The following is a 21,412-nucleotide window of genomic DNA, read 5'->3' as shown; positions in this document are numbered from 1 at the left end:
CACGTGGATTTGTAAAGACGTTTCCCATTGTTAGAAACAGTTAAAAGGAATTTTAATTTCTCTCAAGAGAACGCTACTCGCGGCGGTGAATTTACTTTGTGAATTTATAAACTGTACGAAATTTTTGGAAACGGTTCCTTTATCCATAAATTAATTTTTTTATCAACAATTGTTAGATGTGAAGAGGTTGCAGTTTGAAGGGAATTTGTAAAATCTTAAATTCTTATGCTCAATATTTTATTTTAATGAACTAAATTAAAATTATCAATCGAATCTTCTCTTGTGGAATTATCGTTCCATTTATATATATTTATTATTCAAGTGAAATGATAAATTAAACTTGCACCGGAAAAATTATTTTCTTCATCTCTATACCCACCAAAAACAGCAAAATAAAAAACTTTATTGTCCACCAAAGCTAACATATGTCTTCCCCTGGGTAATTTTTAAGTAAAAATAAAATATTCTTTTTTATGTTCTTTCCTGAGGAAAAAATTTAAATAAAAGATGAAAATTTAACGAGACTCCCATTTAAAAGGATGAAATGCGGAATCCTTTCTTGGCTTGGACAGAAAAACGCCCGTTCTGCAAACAGCGCGTTTAGAAATTTGGTGTGCGATTTTTCACGCGCCCCATGCTGCGTTTGCTGTTTGCTCGTGTCCCGCAGCCCACGCAAAACGGGCCCCTGTTTGCTCGTATTCGCGCGACTACTAATGACGCGAATTTATTTATCAACGCGCGAGCCCATTTGTCACGCGAATAAAAGCGGCTCGAAATAAATTTCCTTCGTGATTGTTGTTTAGCGAACTCTAACGGGCGCCTCTTCAAGTTCCGACACGGCGATCACCATCTGCCGCCGCCGACTAAAGAATGAGCCCCAACTTTTCCAATTTGTTTTATGGAGATCGCCGACTTTTCTGAATTGCAAATTCTCCAGACGTAAAATCATAATATTTTCGCTCACCTTCAATAATTTTTTGCTGAATTTTTATCAATCAAAACTTACGTATTTTTTGTCTGTTCCAGGTAAGCTTCTTATCCTCGCCTGACGTCACCAAGTACATTGGCCTGCAACAATAAGTACCATTTCGTTATTTCGCAGCATTCCGAACCGGCACCCACGCTCACGTTGCGAAAATTATATTCTAGCGTAGCGAAAAACATTATTTTCAACCACGCTCATATATTTATAAATGTGCGTTGACAGATGCTTAATAAATGCGATTCGCGAGAGCTAACCGCGGCACGCGGGCAAACCGCACAGCAGCAGCATCGGCGCGCCCTGATAAATTGCAGATAATTCAGTTTGCCGGCCGTGCTTGGCTCCAGTTACATTTCGCAATTCAAAGCCTAGTGGCCTGCAAACGCCTGATTAACCGGGGATGTTCGTCACTAATTTATCTCCCTGTCATTTCGTTTCATTCTTGTTATTTATAAATGTGCAGCTCCCTCAGATTGGAATTAAAATTGTGTTACAACGTTGAAAGCTTTAATAATTCACAGCATTTTTTTCCATTGAGAGTAAAATATATATAATTTCACCTATATCTTTTTTTACAAAATTTTCAACAAAAATTGTAGTTTTAGGAACAAATTATGGGTACCTTTTAGAAAAATAGCTGAGATTGGTGTGGTTAAATTTATGCTTATATCTGACGAATAATGAAAATAATTTGTGAAAAGAAAGTGTTATCTTTGGCCCCTTAGAATTTTATAAGTAAATTATTTCACCTCTCAAAAAAATCAAAACTCGTTAATAATGAACAAGATTAATATTTTCAAAACAAAATTTTAATTTCAAGATTAATTTTTTTACTTCAAAACTCCCTGTTATAATTTCACTATAAGAAAGATGAAAGTAAAAGCATTTTAACTTTGATTATACAATACAACTTTTAGTTTCAATTTTTTTATTGTTGCAAAACCTATAAATTACAACGTGAATTTGGACAATAAAAGTAGAGTGCAATTGCACGGTATGGTAAACTGCCATTTTACGGCTGTCCAGTGTAAATTCCAGTGCTGCGGTTAAAATTAATCAACTTTTATGGCGCGGCCACACTAGCGTCAAACCCGCCAATCAAACGAAAAACCAATTTTCTCCTTAATCGCAATTACGCTGCCACTTTTTCGCGGACCAGTTTTGCGTCATTGTCCAATTTATTTATAATCAGCGGCGCAATAAAACAAACTTTCGTGTCGAAAGTTGCGAAAGTCTCCGACTCGAATGTAATGTGAATCTGAGCAATTAGCCGAGTGCAAATACGCGCACGGTGCGACTCGCAAAGTGCAGCCGACTGCGAGCGGCAGCTGTTTATCAAATCAGGCAATTAAAAGTCGCAGGTCAGTGGGCAATCGACTCACAAAGGCGCCCACGCGCGTTCGTACTTTCCCACTCGCAATGCAATCTGGCAATACCCAGAGAGTTTAAAAATAATTTTCGCCTGGACCGGCGAAAAGTGTTGATGCAAAAATGAGGAGAGAAAAAGTCGATTGGCAACGAACCAGGCGGCTCGTGACAACAATTAATGGCATTAAAAGTGGAGACGAACAATTCGCGACCGAGCCATTAGGAGAGAAAACCCCTTTTTATGTCTTGTTCCAGAAATAGATTTATTTTGCGAAGTGGGAGAAGTTCCTCCGCGCCAGAAAGAAGTGCAAACGTGGGCGATGAACATAATTGAAAATATGCTTGCGAGCAGTTGCGAAAACAAATTCGCTCTGGGTGATCCCTGAAGTGCTTGAGGACAGGCTCGGCGAAATTTGCATATACATTGAAAATTTGGTTAAAGAAACCGAAAAAAACTTACTTGCTGGAAAAAAGTTGTATTTCACTCGATGAAAACAAAATGAAGATTTTAAATTTTAAATAATTCATTACAATTTACCTTTTTTTATCTCTGGGTTTTTTTTATATTGATTTAGCAAAATCTATTTTTTCATCTCTCATTTTCAGTTTGAATTTCTTATTCGTAGGATTCAAAAGAGTAAAAACCGACTGAATATTTAAAAAAAATGTATATGCCCCAATTAGGAAATATCTACTAGCAAAAATATGAAAAAGATTTAAGACTCTATTAATTCAATTTTAAATACATCTTCAGTGAATTAAATTTAAAATCTCAATCTTCATTTAAGAGGAATTTAAAGCTGTAATTGTAATTTTAAGTACAATTCTGTGCAGCAGCAATTAGTGTGATAAAAAATAGGTGTGACGAATTTGCACTCCAGTTCATAAATCACAATGCTAGAGCAGTGACAAACAAATAAATGGAATTCGGAGTTGGGCAGATGCTGCAAGTTTGGCGGCGTGGGCGACCCCATTGTCAGGATCGAGGACTGCTCGCATTGATGGATAGATAGGAATGGCCCGCAGTCCATCCGCCGCCGGTGACGCGTTGAAATTTGAATGCCGGCTCGACTGCATTCGTCCATTAGCCGCCGTGTCAAAACAGAGCCAGCACTCGAGCGTCACCGTGTTGTGCCCGCGGCTGCAGCGCACCTGCGTTATTATTTTATCGTAATGCTTGCTGGATCAAACGAGATTAGACAGATCACGGCCTATTGGGTTACCAATTGTCTGTGTGAGAGATCGAAATACACACACACTGACTGGCACTTCCGGCGGCGAGGAAAAATTAAAAATTTATCCCACTGCCAGACAAAACACAAATTGATGATAATTACGGTCTGGCGAGTGTTTTTAATTCGGTGCTGCTGATGTAAGTGAATTTTTCTGCCAATGAGTCATTCTGCGAGCAGGAAAACTGGTTGCGATCTTCAGAGGCTGTTGGGTTAATTCATTAATTTCACGCTCACGTTGGTAAGAACTGAGCAAAACGTTGTTGGCCGAATAAAAAAATTGATTAATTTAATTAAATTCAATTAATATGAAAGCGAGCCTCGGGAAACGTTTGAAAATTTATTAATGAATTTCGTCCTGGAATTCTAAAACTGAAGAAGACAAATCAGTGCCCTGAATCTGAATATAAACGCTGAATTCCAACTCTTAATTAGAACTTCCAATTGCATCAAAAAAATTAATGAAAAAAAGACAGATTTCTTTGACTTTCAATGTAACTATGGACATGATTTTGCTAATTACAAGCTCATTTCTAAGTATTTTCGCTCAAAATTACACAAAGAAAATAGTAATTACCAATATTTAAATTAAGTTTATTTTATTAAATTGTAAAAATAAAAAATATAAACCAAATGGCAGACACTAAACTGGGATTTAAATTTTAAAATGAATCATGAGCAAAATACAACATTCCAAGCAGATAAATTTCAATTTTGCCTCACGCACAACTCAAATAAAAACAAAGCTTTGGACTGATTGGACGAGGCGCTCTCTGGACCAACTTATGAAATTGCAAAGCCGAAACTGAGAGGATTAACCCGAGTCATGGGATCAGAGTCATTAAACGCGGCTGCAAAACAAAAGTTGCTCGCGCCGGTACTTTCGAGTTGGGCCTCGTCAGACAATAAAACGACGCGGATCAGCGTAATCCGAGAGCAAACAGCCGGCAAAAACGAATAACGCAGTCAGCAGCTCTTCATTAAAACTCTCCCCGGCCGAATATGCAATTTGCCAAGCGCAGCTGTCGTGCGGGAAGCATACATACCCACCAGACACACTCGCCATCCGCGCGCTTCAACAATAATTTTTCTCCAGTGCTCTTACCCTTTTTCGAGTGGTCTGCAAAATTTTCCAAAAATAAAAGAGATCGGCCTCATTGAGAATGTGAAACTTCATCTATATTTTAGATTTCATTTATTTTCACAGTAGATGGGATGGTTCAAAAGTGAGTTGGTAACAAACCGAGCGAGGTGCTGAGTAAGCCTGTTGGCCTTGTTGTATCTTTTTTTCCCACTGACAATCAGGTGGGAGGCGGCGGCAGGTAATCACGGGGTAGCTCTCTCGCCTGCGGTCACAGTTTGCCTCTCATGCACGCGATCCAGTCTGGCTCTTTTTCTTTACTGCCCCCGGGGGTCGGTCGGGGGCCAGGATGACATCAGGGCCCGCGGCGGCCATTTTGCAGCCATTCACTTGCGCCTCCATTGAGCCATAAAATCGACGCCGGAATGCAAAGTCAGCAGCAGCAGTCTGCCTGTTTGCATAATTTACTCTCATTTCCTCGCCGAAATGAGCTTGGATAATCGATTCGGATTGGGAATCAAATGCTCTCGGTTGCGGTTGACCCATTTGACCCTCGGCCCAACTTGATTATACTCAGAAATTCAAAAACCTTTTTCCTTTCTATATATTATGAGCTTTTGTTCATTCGCAAACAAACTTTTAGCTAACCCTTCCGTCAGATTAATCTCAGTTTTTATTCGCAAAGTTGGTCTTGGCTCTCGCCAGCAAACAAACAAATAAAAAAACTTGGTGCGGTCAAAAGTGGCGCGTTATTGATTCTCAGATTCTCTCCGCTGCTGCTTTTAAATTGTAAGTGGCCCACAACTTATTTTTATTTCTCTTTTTTAGAGACTGACCAGCCAAAGATTTTTTTCCGACGTAATTGAGTAAAATGGACTGGAAGGAATTTGGGATATTTATTCCAATTCACTTGTTTATTGAATTTGAAGAGCCGGCTTGAAAGGCATCTAATTAGTGGTCCATTTAAAAGCAGTCATTGGAAAGGAAAGGATATTCCCGAAAATTGAAGTAATTGGAAAGCGGCTTGCACTAATTGGGCTCTTGATGAGATCTGATTAATGAGAGCCTAACAAGACTTAAGGGTTTGGCCTCAAAAGAGGCAAGAGGCGGTTAGACGACAACACCTCAAACTGAAAAGAAGTTAAATAAAAAAAAATTTTAAAGTATTATTAAATGAAGGGGTTTTTGAATCAGATGAAAATCTCTGGCTCCATTTTTAACTTGATAAAAATTGTTTCATCATCTTTTAGTAAAAAATCAACCGAATCAAGCTGATTTCATGATTTTTTTGAATCGGTCATTTTACTTCTAAAGAAAATTTTTAAAAGTCTTTAAGGTTTGTTAAAATTGAATGCATATTACTGTGAAAATAACAAAGCAACAAAATTATTGAAATGAGAGGCAATAAGATCAAAGTAATTTCAAAAATCCACTTTAAACTCTCATTTTTCATAATTTATCTTTCTTTGGTTTCAAATCTTCATATTATTATTAAATTGTAATTAAAAAAAAAAAAACTTCGCACTTTAGGGATTTTTAAAAAAATTATTAGAAGGATAAATTTATCAAAACAATTGCTTTTTGTATATGGAAATTAATTTCTACAAATTTTAAATAGAAAAAGTCTCAAATGATAGTCAGGAAGGAAAATGAGCATTTAAATATGAACATTATGCTTAAGTTGATTGGGATGTGGCTGCAATTCAACTCATTACCAGGAAGCACAACTGGAATAATGAAGCACTTGGTTCCCCGAAACGCCTTTAGTACTTTTTCTCTCTCCATTTTTCTCTCTCTCGCTGCTCAGGACATAAATTAAAAGTGCGTGGACGGGACGGTCGGTCTCTGGCTTGGTGCGTCTGTGCACTGGCTGGGCAACGTGGTTGGGTGCGCCACCATCTCGGCAGGCGCAGCTGAAGCTCCTCTCTCGCTAGCTCGCTCCTCGCTCAGCCAGTCGGGCAGTCAGTCAGTCAGTGGCGGTTGCGGTGATCGTGGGAGCTCCGTGTGCTTCGCTGATGGGGAGCGACAATGGACAGCAAAGATCCGCCGCTCGAGAGCGTCGTCGACCTCGAGGAGCTCTACGTGTGGCTGCAGCAGTTCGAGGACCCGCCGAAACCCAGAACCAGCCACCAACACCACTATCAGCACAGGCAGCCGCCCCAGCCGCAAGCCTACTGTACGGCTAGTTCAATTTTCATTTTCATTAAATTCTCATAGTGCTTGAATTTTATTCCAAGCATAATTCGAATAATTATTAAAATTTTAAAATAGTTTAAAAATTTTCACACTACATAAAAAAAATAATAAATTCCCGTATTTTTTATTTTATTTGAAGTTTAATGGCATGAAACAGGAAACATAAAAGTTGGAATTTATTAATCTGAAATTCATTAGCCTTTTGATTTTTTTTTAATAAATTTGTTTGTTTTTTGAATTTTTGATTCTTAAATGTTGAATATATCCTCCGAAAGGGGAAACCGTGTCGGAGTTTGTTTGAAGTCGCATCCCAGGAAATTGGTGCCGTTACCGAAGCCATGAAGTTATTATTTGAATTTGCGGTTTTCCAAATAGCCCTTAACTTTTCTAACAGTTTGCCGACGCGTTTCCTGCTATAAATTGTTGCCTCTTTTTTGGTAAAGAACGGAAGAAATCGTTGTCGAAAGCAATTCCGAAAGAAATCGGTCGTTAAATAATTCAACGAGCGGAATCGTTTCCATATCAGAAACTTTGCACTACGGCTTCCTGAAGGTGCAAAAAAGAGCCAGTGGCGTCCGGCGCTAACAAGCACGTCTTATTATAAACGCAACGAGCAGGAAAGGGCCTGTTTTTAAGAACGCCCGCGCGCGAGGAAGAGTATAAAATTTAATGCTTGACAAACTCGGCAGCAGGTTATTCTCGATCTGGAAAGGTATTATTTAAAATCTCTCGCTCTCTCACACGTATATTATTATTATTTGATATAATGCGTGCTCGGTGCGATTATGGAAATGAGGAGAAGAATGGGTGCCATTCACGGGCACACAGGATGTGGCCACCAAAATTCAAATGAGCAGCTAAGCGTTCAGCGGCCTTCTGACCTCCGAGCGCATAGTCTTGCTGGAATGGCAGACGACAGATGCTGGCCAAAGAAAATCGCCTCTTGCAAAAATCTGACCACACTAAAAACCACTCTCAGAAAGATAAAAATTAATGGTTCGAAATGTATCGTGAAAAGTGCACTCTTGAAGCGGTACAGGGAAAAATTACAAAACTCTGTTTATTTATTCCAGCAACAAATTTTCACACACTTTCAATCTCAATCATAAAGTGGACGTTTGATTCGCGTCCTCTCTCGAGTAACCCTATCCTCGCAGCTGCAGGTGCCACTTGATATCCAACGTTGGCAAAGAAAGGATTTTTCATCCGATATATACCGCGGATTGAACACCGATTGTTGCGCATTTTCAAAAGTCCCTGATCGGCTTGATTACACAAGGCTGAAATTAATAAACTCATGATATAAAACTAATGCGAGGCGAAAACTGTAATTTCCAGATTGAATTCGTGTGGCACGCGCGATAAAAGCATCTAGAGAGAGTTTTGAATTGCATTCCGCCAGCAGCTGAGAACGTCACTTTAATCTCGGCGTTTTATCGTACGCAGCAGCCGCCGTGTAATAAAGCAAATCATATCCGTCAAACCGAAGCAGGCTCGTATCTCCGCACACAACTGTTTTTCAATCGGATTTGCGAGATGTTCCAATTCCGCGAACGCTCTTGTTGCACTCGCGAGCAATATTCCTTTCTTGAGATGAGGAAAAGAAATAAGTTTTGCTGGGAAAAGCTCATTTGCCACGTGATGCAGGGAAATTTTTCTTTATTTACTTAAGTGCCATTGCAGCACCGAGACGACGAACAATCGACTGAACTACTTCAAAGATATTGAAGGGAGAAACTCTATTATAAAATATACAGTAGAAGTGATTTTTCCTACATTGATGTAATCGAGTCCATTTGAAAAACTCGCCTCTAACTACATTTCATTCCAAACCAACAAGGATATTTCAAACCAAGATTTATTCTTAAATAAATCATTTTTTTTTACCACGTGGAATTTAAAAAAAAAAAAATCTGGTTCAACAACAATTAATTGAAGCCTATTATCCCACTTCATAGAAAGATATCACAGCTAAAAGAGTACTAAAAAAATCTTAGTGAATTCAACATCATTTTAAGTGAGAGAAGAAAAATACCACGTCCAGCTCATTTCCGTTGAGGCCGCATCTCCCTTCAAGATCTTTAAAACTAACTGCTGCGGTCTCAGTCTTTTCGCTCTCTGCTTCAGACAGGACAGAGAGAAAAAGCATATCATAAAATATGTACGGCTCGTGTGTGTGTAAAAGTGTTCAAGGCGAAGAGTCAATTAACTCGGAGAAGCGTTTGAACTCGACCGGAGCAAAACACACACACAAGTTGCGAAACTGACGTGAAAGGCGCCCGAGTGTGAATGTTCGGTTGCAACTTACTCGATTTGCATGCAGCTGTTGGCCTGATTTGGACATGTCTTCGGCCGGCGCCACAAAACTCAACACACCCTTATGCAAAACTCGTTTTCTTTTTTTTTAGAATTCTCAACTGTGTGTCGCGGGGCCACTCGAAAATAATACGTGTGTGCCCGAGTGTGGCACAGACATCAAGTTGCTCGTTACCGTGCCGGTTTAATTTGAAATTTGGAGAGGTGCTGCTTTATGGCACGGAATTATACGAATGCGCCCTTCTAACAGTCGTAAAGTGCCGTCCTGCCAGGCTTGAAATTAACCGACCTCCTTTTTTTCATTTTGCTTAAACAGGGGAAACAGGGGGTAGCTTTTGCTCGCTGCCCCAGTGGGTTGGAAATTTTGAATGTGCACTTTCATGCTGGAGCACAGTTTTATATATCGACCGTTCACCTGCCTCCTCAACTCTGCGTAAATTGCGCAAAGAGTAAATATAAAAAAATACATCTCTAAAATTAATCATTTGTATATTTCACCTCAATATCATGGTCAAAGGAAGTCAAAAAGTGTAAACTAAAATTCAATGTGTGCTTATATTTTTGTTTAACAATAAGAGAAATAAACAAATTTTAAACGGCACAATAATTTAATTGATCAAATTATAATAATAGTAAAAATTCTATCATTCACACCAAAATTTAAATTTAAGTTAAATCGAATCATAAATTTATTCCATAATAAGCAATATGACTGTTATTCAATCCAATCTTGGGAAAATTTGCTTGGTTCAAGTTTTTTATTTTATTTAACCGAAATTCACCTCATTCATACAAAATTCTTATTAACACAATTTCTTTTTAGAGAATCTAGCAAAACTTAAAATGTCAGCTATCCCCAGTTATCCTTGACCAAAAATAGGCTAATGGATTGTTCAAGTTGAATTTAGATCAGAATATTGTCAGTACCAAATGTTTATAATAAAAATTCTCCCGGCGCTTGAATGAGCCTTGTTGTGAAATGAAGGCACCGAAAACCATAAAAACCAGCAGCAGGTCTTTCTTTTAACAGAGGAGTTTGAGAATCGTGTGAGCTTTATGGCACGCCGGCCCACGATATTTACAAACTCGCATGCAACTACCCATAGCATACACATGCAACATTGGAGGGAGCATCTGCGACACACAAATCCAAACCAGACGCGCAACACAACTCGTTCCAGCAGCAGGCGTATATTTCGAACAACAATTTACACGCCGCGCCAACATCAAAAGTAAAAGAAAAAAACGCAGTCAATTTCCTCGAGCAGCGGCCGAGACGACTGAAGACAAGTGTTGTTAATTAAGGGCGCCGCACACGTGTTTGGAGAGGTCCTTGCTTGGTCACTACTTTGACCCCGAGTCGGCTGCCCCGAGAGTGATAAAAAATTCAAGAGGCCGCTTTTTGTGCTGCGACCGGGGTGGTTGGAAATAATAACAGCTGCCGAGACCTCTTTCATGCGCTGCTGCTGTCTTGTGCGTCATGCAAACAAAAAAGCTTATTTCCAGCCCAGCCTAATTATCCCCACGACGATTATCCTCCCGGGCGAGACTCGGGTGAGAAAAGAGAATCGGGGGAATCAGTGCGGGGTTAACTGTTTAAAGAGGAGTCAACCGCAGCGCACGCAAATTTGCACCAGCAGACGATTAGGGGCGCTTATTCCAACCCTCGTGCTAATTAATCCCGGGGAGCTCCCGTTTTGAAAGAGAGAGTAAATTTTTCAGGCTTTGATTAATGAAGCTGCGAGAGGAATTAATTAGGAAACAGGTTTCGTGTGCTAGGAGGGAAAATGATAACGCGTCGGACGCAAAATATGCTAATTTTCAAAGAGCAAGCAAGACGTCAAGGCGCTTCGATAAAAATTCGAGATTGCTGCGGGCTTATTAATTTTTTACGATTTAATTTAGCCCTCGTGGGAATAGAAGATCGTGTTGATTTCAGTCACTCCGGCAGATGCAGGTTTGGTGGGCAAAAAACGATTACCATTCGCAAGCAGGTAATTACGGGGCTCTCAAGGTCAACAATGGTCATAGCCAAGTTTTGCCTAATCGCACCCCCAGTTCCACCTGCTAAATAATGACTTGAAATTATAATCACAAATAATTGACAAAAATTTATTATTTTGAACAATAATTAGAAAAAAATTAGAAATTAATTCAAACAAATGATGAAGAATTTTAATGTTTTATCATAAATTTTCTTTTTTATGAAAAATGAGCACTGAGCTTGTATGTATTATGAAGACGCAGTAAAATATGAATTTTAATTCAGAGAAAGTTTCTGAAAGCTTTCATTATTTGAGCTGCAAGTTCACACTGACAAAGCGCTCTTTTATCACCCTGGCCGCTCAGGTTGCTGTAATTCAGTCGCACCTTTTGCATGGCAGAGGAATTCCGAGGCATCTCTTCAGCGCCGGGCAGCTGCTGCTTCTCAGCTCGTTGAAAGTGTGTGGTAGAAAAAAGTGGGCGCGGCGTTGCCAGCTTCCGAGCGACGAAAGGCGAAGAAAATGAGTTTCTTTTTGCCCCTCACGCATCGGCACGACAGGTCCTTTGCTTTGATGTGTGATTAATTGCACTACAATGTTGTTATTAACAGAAGCGGAGCTCCTCACAGTTAATGATGGTTTTTTTCTCGTCCACACAAACTTTGAAAAAAAAAAAAATCTTATTCCACATCTCTAGAGAAAAATTGTATCTTTATGTAAATAGCCTGTGAACCAAAAAATTCTGGGCAGATTAAATCGTGCGCTTCATTGTTGCACTTTTCTCGCACATTAATTTTGTATGCTAATTGGGACGCAGCGAAAAAGCGAAACTCGTGTCACGCGGGACTAAATTTATCGCAAAATTTCAGCCGGCGCTAAAGTGCCCCCGATAAATTTATGGCGCCGCTTAAGCGCCATTCATTAAAAAGGCGCTGGGAAGTTTTCGCGAAACAAGACCATTCTCAAGAAAGTTGAGCGGAGTAATGAAAAAATTTCACCCGCGGAGAGCAGCTGAGCATAAATAATCGCAATTAACAGAGTGAAAAGGCTGTTGGGTGAGACAGCGATTTTCAATTAGCACGCCAGCCGGACGGAAATCAGCCGCAGCCAGCAAGGGAAATAATCAGAAGCATTTGGTACCGACGTGCCCTTTCCTCCAGCGGTGGGTGCTGCAGAGATGAATCTTGTATTCCGCTTGTCACTGCGATTGCGGTCGCCCGAGCCAGACCGACCCACAGCCATGGTGAAACTCGAGAACGCCGGGAATCGTCTCAGCAGCGAGCTTGTCATGTGTGCGAAAAATCAGCACCTCGTTGCCTCCGCTGATTGAATTAAGTTTGTACTTGCAGGGGCGGGATTTTCAGCAAATGTTTGCTCTGATAAATTAATTTTTCAGCGCGGCCGAGTTTGACTTCTGAGAGCGAGCGCAGCTTCCAAAGTTTTCTTTCAAACAAAAATTGGTTATTCATTTAAGAGCTGCTCAAAAGCAAGGGGTTGAGAAGTGGGAAAAGAGAATTTGCTACAGAGACTCATTTAGAAGCGAAAAACAAGTATAAAATATTTAAATGATTTTCTATCACTGAAAATTATTTTATCGTTTTAGAAGAAAAGACTCATTTTTTACTAATAAAAGCCTGATGTTTGTATTTCCTGTATTTGAATTGAAATTTTTAATTAACTGAAAAAAAAAATTATTAGAAACTTATTCTATTATTATTTTATTTTGAAAATTTATTTCTTGATAAGGAAATCATTTTATTTTTAAATAATATTGAAAAAAATTGTAAACGTGTTACAAAATAATTTTCTTGAAATTATTTTATAAAAGTTAAATTTTTTTCAATATATTTCAAAAGCTTCAATATAAGCCATTCTAAATTTAACTGGGTTAAAAAATGTTACCAGGCATTTTCAATGTTGTGTGTTTTAAAGGATGGGCGCTGCCTTTACTCTTTCCAAACAAAGGATCAATGGATGAGCGCAGTTAATCAACTGCGAGGGTCGTTTTCGTGCAGCCTACCGAAAATTTTCGTCGCCCGTTTTCAAGTATCCAATTTCCGAAACTTCCTCACCGCACCCCGTTAATCATATAAAAATGGAACCAGCGTGCAGAGAAAAATTAGCCCCCGGTCCTAGCGAAGGACCACCCTAGGAGGGCGGTTTCGCACGGTGCTATGATTTTGATTAAAGACTGTTGATTACGGCATGGTGGCTGCAGTTGAAGTGTGTATCACGACCCCGAACGGACGGACGGGCTGCCCTCATATCCGGTCTCATGTTTCCTTTTAGCCTGCGTGAGGGCATTTTAATTGCCAGGACCCCAGATAGACGAGTCCATTATGTGCGCCGCAATGTGACAATAAGCCTTCCTGGCATGCAAATGAATTATTTCGTCGTTCGTTAGCCTTTGCGGTACCCAAACTTCAAAAGTTGTGCCGTTGGACGGACCGTGGGCTTTGCCGATAAATTACGCACTTACTAAGCAGGCGCCTTAACACGGAAAGAGAGGCGAGAAATCCTCTTAGGAGAGGCTTTCAGTGAAAAGTGTCGGAGCGAGCAATCGACGCGTTTGATTTATGGATTTGATCAAAAACTTTGTTGGTCTCCGAAAGGAAATTCCTGCAGCTTTTCTCTATTTCATCCTCTTTTCTTATATTAAAATCACTCACTTCTTTGGAGATAATGGAACAATGCAACAATCGTAGGCGGGTTGCGTTCCACTTTTTTTTTTTTATCTTCGGAAATTGAATGAAAAATTGTGGGCTTGTCGCGCATTCACCAATTGCGCTGCCGCCGCGCCCGACGGTGTCATGCAGTGATCATTTTTCAAGAGAAGCTCCAACCGCATTATACCAAGAAGTGGTAAAACGACATCCGCACCAAGATATTTCGCATGCAGCCCCAGCCGTGCTTTCCTCTTTGCATTAGAAGTTGGCAGATTTAAAATTAAACAGCAATTTAAAGTAATCGAAAGCCGGCCCTCCAAGCAAGTGTCTCCTAAGAAAATTCCACATGCAGTAATGAATTTGACTTTTAGTTAAAAAAAAAAATACAAATAAATATTCTGAAAAATCAAATTAATTATTTGATTTATATAATTATTAAATTTTGTTCTTTTTAATTGTTTTAAGTTATAAAATGCCAATAGTTATCATAATTTTAGAAATTGTTAAATAAATTGAAGAATTCCTGAATTTTAATAAAATTTTATAAATAAATTTTCTAATTATTGTAAATAATGAATTGAAGCATCTAGAATGGGCGTTGCTGAACTTCCATGTCTTGTGCAATTCCAACATTTTCAAATCGAGTCAATTCGTAGATCAATTCACCAATAAAAATGCCCATAATCCACGTGACAAGTCGCGCTTCTTCTTCCTAACAATAAGTGACTCCTGCGCTGTGGTACTCGAGCCGCTAACAAGCGCCTGCAGCAGCCCGAGCGTTGATTGACCTCTCAATAGAGTCATAAATAAATCAGACACAATTCACAATAAAAATTGCCGTCTCAAGAGAGAGCATAGAGAGAATTGTCTCCAGCTGAATAGATTACGGCCAAGGGGATCGTGACTCTTTGCCGCTGCTGAATACGAGATTCCGGCGAGGCCACCGCATCTCATTTGACGCCGTGATTATTTCACATTTATTTTTATAATGATGCGGGAGTCCATATAATATATCCAGCACCGCGCGACAACAGGCCGCGCATGTAAATGCACTCTCGGCGGCGCTATTGGTTAATCGAAGTCATTAAACGGTACATTATATGCATCTCGTGCGCGGCGCTGGAGCGACCGAGAGAGAAAAGGGACTCTTTATGTGCGGTCGGAGTAGTTTGTAATCACTATTGTGTCTCTCCTTGCTTTTTTGTGTCCAGACGGAGCAGCAGCAGCAGCCAGACGGGGAAAAACGAGTGACGGAAAAGATGAGGCGGGTCCCTATTCATACTGCCAACCAGTCGATACTTTGCACTTTTGTGTTCGACAGATACTTCACGGCTTGCTTCTCCGAATAATAAAAATAGAGCAAAATGTGTCACCGCCATAACAATGAACCAGACGGTTGCATTTTCAATTTTCCTCCAGTCTCTAGCGCGCGATAGAAATTTGAATTCATTTCATAATTATTCGTTCATCAGTCTAGTTCTCCTCACTCAGTTTAAATTTTGTGTCAGGGCCCCCATTGATTGCCTCCGTTTGCCGAGTTTATTTTGGAACGCGGCGGCGGCTCCATTTGTCAGAGGCGCGATTCCGCTCTTGTCGGCTATAGATATACGAGCCAGAGCAGACAGACAGACGTACAGAAACGTTGCTGCTGGCTTTATCAAAATGTTTTGGACAAATAAATACATGCGACCGCAACTACTGTGACTGCAATACAAGTTCTCGCCCGATGCACCATATAAACTCAAAGCTGACAGCGGTTTTATGCGTTTTGTGGGAATTCAGGGTCGGAAACTGAACGCCCAACAAGATAACGCAATACGGAATTTGATTGACGTTTCCTTATTTAATTTATCACAACAACTATGGTGATTTGATTTTTTACTTGTGCATTTGAAGTATTTAATACTTAAAAATAATATCTTGAAATCATTAAAACTCATAAATTTTGTAATGGGAAAACGCTTTAAAAAATTTCTCACATTTGAAAAAAGAATAAATAGATGTTTTATCATAGGCTTGTTATCATTCTTTAACTTTTCATTCAGTATACCATAACAAGAAGAAACTTTAAATATTTTGTCCAGATTTTAAACCGACTTTCGTGCACAGTTATTTTTCATTGTTGCGAAATACAAACTGAGGCCAACAATCCAAAAGGAAACTCATGAAATAAATCAGTTTGAATTGCTTTGTTGCAAATTTGGATTGTTGAATTTTTTAAATCGCACACAATTCTTACACTGACCTAATTTGAACCTTTCGTCACCTTAAAGATGATTTTGAACGCCCTCCCGTGCACCACCCGGGTAGATAACAGTAGTGAGTTCAAAATATCCATCAAATTCGACATTTCTATTTTTTAATTTTTATTGTCAGTGACAATCCGTTGCTCACCTCGCTCCCTGGCTCTCTGCTTTCCCGGACGTAGAATGTCGTCCCCAACCTTGTTCGCCCGCGCTTCTTTAGGCCACAGGTCCTGCGTGGTCAACATGAGGCCCCAAGACTCCCTGGAAGAATTAGACGCGTCGCTCACCAACACTGTAGGCGACATTTTGCAAGCCCAAGGAGGAGATGAGGTGGACGTTGCAGCGCTGCCTCCAGGCTTTGTTCGGCCGCTCACCTTCGCGCGCATCGAGTGCAGCAACCCAAGAGTTGGACTTGCCACAGCTATTAGGCTCGTCTGTTCTTTAAGAGTGGTGGAAAAGGGTGGCAGATACAAGATAGTCGACCCGGAGGCGGAGCAACAGCCTCGTCAAGAAGTTATCCTCACGGTGCAGACCTGCGGCCCCACACGAGTCGGATTTTTTACCGAGAAAACTGTGATCAACTGGTTTAATTAAACGCAGGCTTTCAATGTTTAAAATTGTTCGTTCATTTTATTTATGATAAGATACTAATTATTCTCATTAATTTTTGTAACTTGACATTTATAAAGTAACTTAACTAATAGATTCAATAAATATTTTTTGGATAAAATTTTTTAAATAATATGGTGTAGCATCACAGTGATTAAACATGCGAGTAACTGCAAAAATAATGCATAGAGTCGATTATATGCTTCACTTTTGCAAAGCTGCAAATCAATTATCCTCCGGCTTCTTGCAGTTGGAGATCGAAGCTCGAATGGAAGACGAAATCTTCACACCGAGACATTATTATTTTACCAAGTTAAATAGAGTAAAAAAAGCTATGAATTGTCAGAAAAGTTCTCTTTGAAAAGCAAATTCAAGGGTTGGTTTGTTTTCTGGGTTAATTTGAAGAATTTAATTGCTACCGCGCTTCAGAATTTTTAGCATTTTTTTTTTCTTTTTGAAAAGCAGCACTCGTGCATTATTCCCTCGGCGCAGCACAATTACCAGGATAAACTTTTCAACTTTTTTCATTCCCAACATCGTGTCACATTTCTTGATAACAAGCGAAAAAAGTTCCCAGCGCAGTGTCTCGTTAGACTGCACACTTGCATCTCTCCGAAGCATTAATCTCCCAAACAACAACACAAAACTCCCCGTCGCTCATACATAATAACTTTTTATCTCAAGACCTCATTAGCCTCGGCATTCCTAAGCGGGGCGTGAGGAAAAAATTAATTATTTATACTGTCGAGCCTATAAATAATTCTGGAGATGCATGTTTTTGACTGCACGCGTGACACGAATACGGCACATCTCTCCGAACTTGCTGGCAGGAGGAAGAAATTTCGTTCTATTCGAGTACATATGTGCAGCGAACGCGCCCCCCGCGGATATGAAAAAAAACGTCCGCGGCCCCGGGGGTCTAAAATTAAAAAAAAAAGTCAGAGAGGCGCCACGTTGAATTTGAAACGGCGGAGGAGAGAATCGTAAAACCGTGAAAACAGTCGCGGTTTGTTTACGAAATAATTAAAAAAAAAAGTGAAGTCAGAAAAAAACGGTGCGGGAGGATTGAGACAAATCTGTGCGCTTTTGAGGGTAAAGCCGCCGCCATTTGTCATCGCCCAAGGACATAAATCTCAATTTCGCTAAAAAAGCGGAGGAAATAAAGAAAAAGTGTGCGGATTATTATTGAGCGGGCGGCGGCGCTGTTCATTCTCATTTGGCCGGCGCGGTCCGTGGGCTGAGAAAATATATAGAAGTTGCGGTGTAAACAACGGGGCGCTGTTTACGTTCGCGCACGTCAACACGTGTGCAGACGGAAAGTGACCGGCTCTTGGGAAAAGAGCAATGCTTATCTGCCGCTGCTCGACGGCGCCTTCGGAAATCGCTGACACGTGCAGTGAATTATTGAGCAGACGCACGTCGAGGGCCTGAATTAAGGGTCCGTCGAGTTTTGGGCACCCGTCGAACCGAGCGAAAAATTGCACTGGAGAACGGAACGTGCTAAAGGGCTGTCGGCAATTCGCAAGGGGCTACATAAAGCTGCCCGGACGAGGAAAAAACATTGTGGTCATTTTTCAGTGGTTCAACTTTTTAGTTTAAATAATCCATAATTAGAACATTTATGGTTTTAATTTAATTAATATTGTTATTAACTATTTACATTTTATTATTGCAATGCAAGAAAAATTGCAATCCAGTTTCTGGATCGATCGATTAGAGTTTTCCGAACCACGCCGTGACCCAAAAACCGCGGTGACCTGGACGCTGTTGCCATCCAGCAAGAAAAGCAGCCCGAAATGAAAGCACCCCAGACACCAAACACACCCTTCTAATTTCCTGCCGGTCCGTTTGATCCTCGCTCGGTATCACCAGACATCACAGACAACAAACTTCCATCAACGAAACACTGCGACAACAATTGCGAAACGACAATTCTGACCCAAATGTTTGCAAATCCGTCCGACCGCAACGTGTCCCACGAACTTTTGATAAAGCCCATTTACGCTGAAGTTTCAAAAAGTTCCATTAATCAGATCCTGCGATAGCCTTTACTGAAAATGAGTAAAACGTCAATATTATTAGAAAAACTTTTATTTTATTTATTTTTTTGTAGAAAATTTTTGACTTCTATTTTGTATTTTGCAATTACATTTCACATAAATCATTGCAATCATTTTGTTGAGGTCAATGTGAAAATGAAATAAATGAATTTTTTATGAATTTTTAAGCCCCTCTGAATGCTCCATTATCTTTCTCTGCTATGCATTTCATTCTGCGCTGATAGACGTGCAGAATTATGTCGACTCTTTGAATTATTATCGGAGCAATTTTAATGTCATGACGTCAGTAAGGTCAGTCAGCCGGTCATGAAGTCATTGAGAGGCAACCACTGGAATTGAGCGCAGGGGGCCCACGCGAATTACGAATTTAGTGGCCGTTTTGCCGCATTGTGAGGTGCACAAGTGGCTCGTTTGTCCGACCAAACGAACAGACGGGGTGAGCAGTTTTGGGTTCTTGCGCATTCTGAATACCCTTGACCTTTTAGGGGTAATTAACGTCAAGTGTAATTTAACCTCAATTGCATAACCAACGCACGACTGAATTGAAGACTGGCATAAAAGTGAATATTTTATGACAGCATGCAGTTTTTGAAAATCTTCAATCAAATTACAACAGAAGAGGAAGATTTTGTACTTAGAACAATGTGCAAAACCAGAAAAATTTATTCAATTTAAATATTAGAAAAAAAAAATAAATAATCTGTTTTAACATATAAAAATTTAATAATCTCTTTGTTTGTTTTATTGCAATTATCGGAAGTAAAAATCTACAATCTTATTTTTTTTTTTTTTTTTTTTTTTTTTTTTGAAGCAATTATTAAAGTTTAATTTGCCTATCTTTAAATAACACCCTATTCTTTGATTACCGTTCGCAATCATATTTGCATGTCACGGTGCAGTGTGTCTAGAAATTGTTCATTTCCCCGCGCAACTCCCTATTTGGGCTCAGAGAGCACCCAAGCGAGCGGATGGCCAATTTCTAATGGTATTCCAAGCAGGCACACTCGGCGCCGCTAATATAAATTTCCTCCAGAGAGAGCTTCCGCGTGTTTCTTCTTCTGCTTCAAGTGGGTTTGCTGATGCCGTCTGGCTCGCTCGGCTTGACCGCAGCGCGAAAATTACACTCGTTGTGGACGAGCATGCGACCGGCGTCCACTTGTAAAATTGCCCTCGGGAAAATTGGTCGCACATTTCTGCTGTGCAGAAGAAGTTTTCTGCGGTGACCATCTCAAAGCTGTGAACTCAAAAGAAATTGCAATTAAAGTTTCTTGACTAGTTTTTAGTTGAAAAAGTAAAATAAAAATATTTGTGTGTTTTAATGCAATCTTCATATTATATTGATTTTGAATCTTTCAATTTTAAAATTTTTGGAGAAAATGGTAAAATATTAAATATTTCTGAATAAAATATTTATTTATACAGAAATAAAATTAAGTTCAATTCATAGCGAATGATAATTAAAATCGCTCTGTTTTCAAACCAATTTTTTTTTTTAATTATAGTACAATATTAATTACAAAATAATTCAATTTTATGGCTACACTAAAAAATAACAAACAATTTTTCAAATTGCGTGAATTTTCGCGTCGCTCGCTGTTTTGCATGCCAGCGACGTGCTGCACGTCGCCATGAGCGAATTCCGGCGGCGCTCGCACATATTTTGCCGGCCAAGGTGAATATGGAAAATTTGAATAACGAGCAGATGCGGTAATGAGCGCCGTTTCAAGACTCGCGTTCACATTTCGTGATTACATTTCCCCTTGGAAATAAATTGTACTGCCTTTCGCAATTTCATAAATGTGCATATCACTAATTTGCTTCTTTCATCTGTTCCAGGCGACATCACACAGAAGGGATATGAAAAGAAACGATCTCGGCTCTTGGCGCCTTATGCTCCGAAACAAGCACAACGTGAGTACATTCGCTCATTTGCAGGCTTTTCTGCTGCTTATTTTATTTTTCTGGTGCTGATTATGCATTTCCAGCCCTTTGCTGCCGGCTTTTAATTTTCCTGCTAAGGGTGAAATTAATGTATGTAGGTCAAGCTCCTCCGTTCTGCGCTGCAAGGACAGGAAAATCACGCTAATTATTTTTCTCTGCACTGCCGGCTGTAATTTAAAACCTTTGAAAAGTCGCGTTAATCCGGCTGCTCACAAAGCTAGTGGCGCTTTTCAAATTAATATGATCAGTGGATTTTTCTTTGAATTTCACTAACATTAGCTGTAATGCCTCTTTTGTATTGAATATTCAAAGGGAAATTATACTAGGAATTCGCTACAGCTGAGCTCGGATGAAATTATATTCGTTCTTTTTAAATCAATACCTAAAATTGATTAATGATTATATCAAATTCACTTAATATTTAATTATAAGTAGTTTGGTAATATTTAAAAATGTAAAATATGACATGAATTGTTTGAATTGATTTTTAAGTTCTAATTTACTATCAATATATACTAAATTAAAGTATTAAATAAAATGCATAAAAGAAAAGGCTTCTATTCAATTTTCCCCCCACATTGTTCAACACACGACGAAGAACCGGGATTGTGTATAGGATTTTTAATTAAACCGTGAAACATTTTACGAGAGCCCAGCAGAGTAGAAATGCGCTCCCGAACGGGAGTGATGCGATGCCTTCCTTTCCAGAGTGAATCGCGTTTTTTTACCTGCG

General features: G+C 39.6%; 1 protein-coding gene across 5 annotated transcripts in view; it reads left to right on the top strand.

Moving 5' to 3' along the window:
* LOC132197204 (disco-interacting protein 2) overlaps positions 1 to 21,412 on the top strand; it is a 98,851-nt gene that overhangs the window by 63,091 nt on the left and 14,348 nt on the right. For 4 of the 5 annotated variants that reach the window (XM_059620335.1, XM_059620333.1, XM_059620331.1 and 1 more), the window contains exon 2: positions 20,575 to 20,649. In XM_059620335.1, the coding sequence (XP_059476318.1) occupies positions 20,575 to 20,649 (75 nt within the window). Of the gene's footprint in view, positions 1 to 6,611; positions 6,840 to 20,574; positions 20,650 to 21,412 lie in introns of those variants that run through there. The other variant, XM_059620332.1, reaches the window with a different exon arrangement.

The sequence above is a fragment of the Neocloeon triangulifer genome, unplaced genomic scaffold, assembly GCF_031216515.1.
Source record: "Neocloeon triangulifer isolate White Clay Creek 2 clone unplaced genomic scaffold, ASM3121651v1 ptg000012l, whole genome shotgun sequence".
In the NCBI taxonomy this organism is placed as follows: domain Eukaryota; kingdom Metazoa; phylum Arthropoda; class Insecta; order Ephemeroptera; family Baetidae; genus Neocloeon; species Neocloeon triangulifer.
Note: the sequence above shows the minus strand (reverse complement) of the source record. Positions and strands in the feature narration are given on the sequence as shown.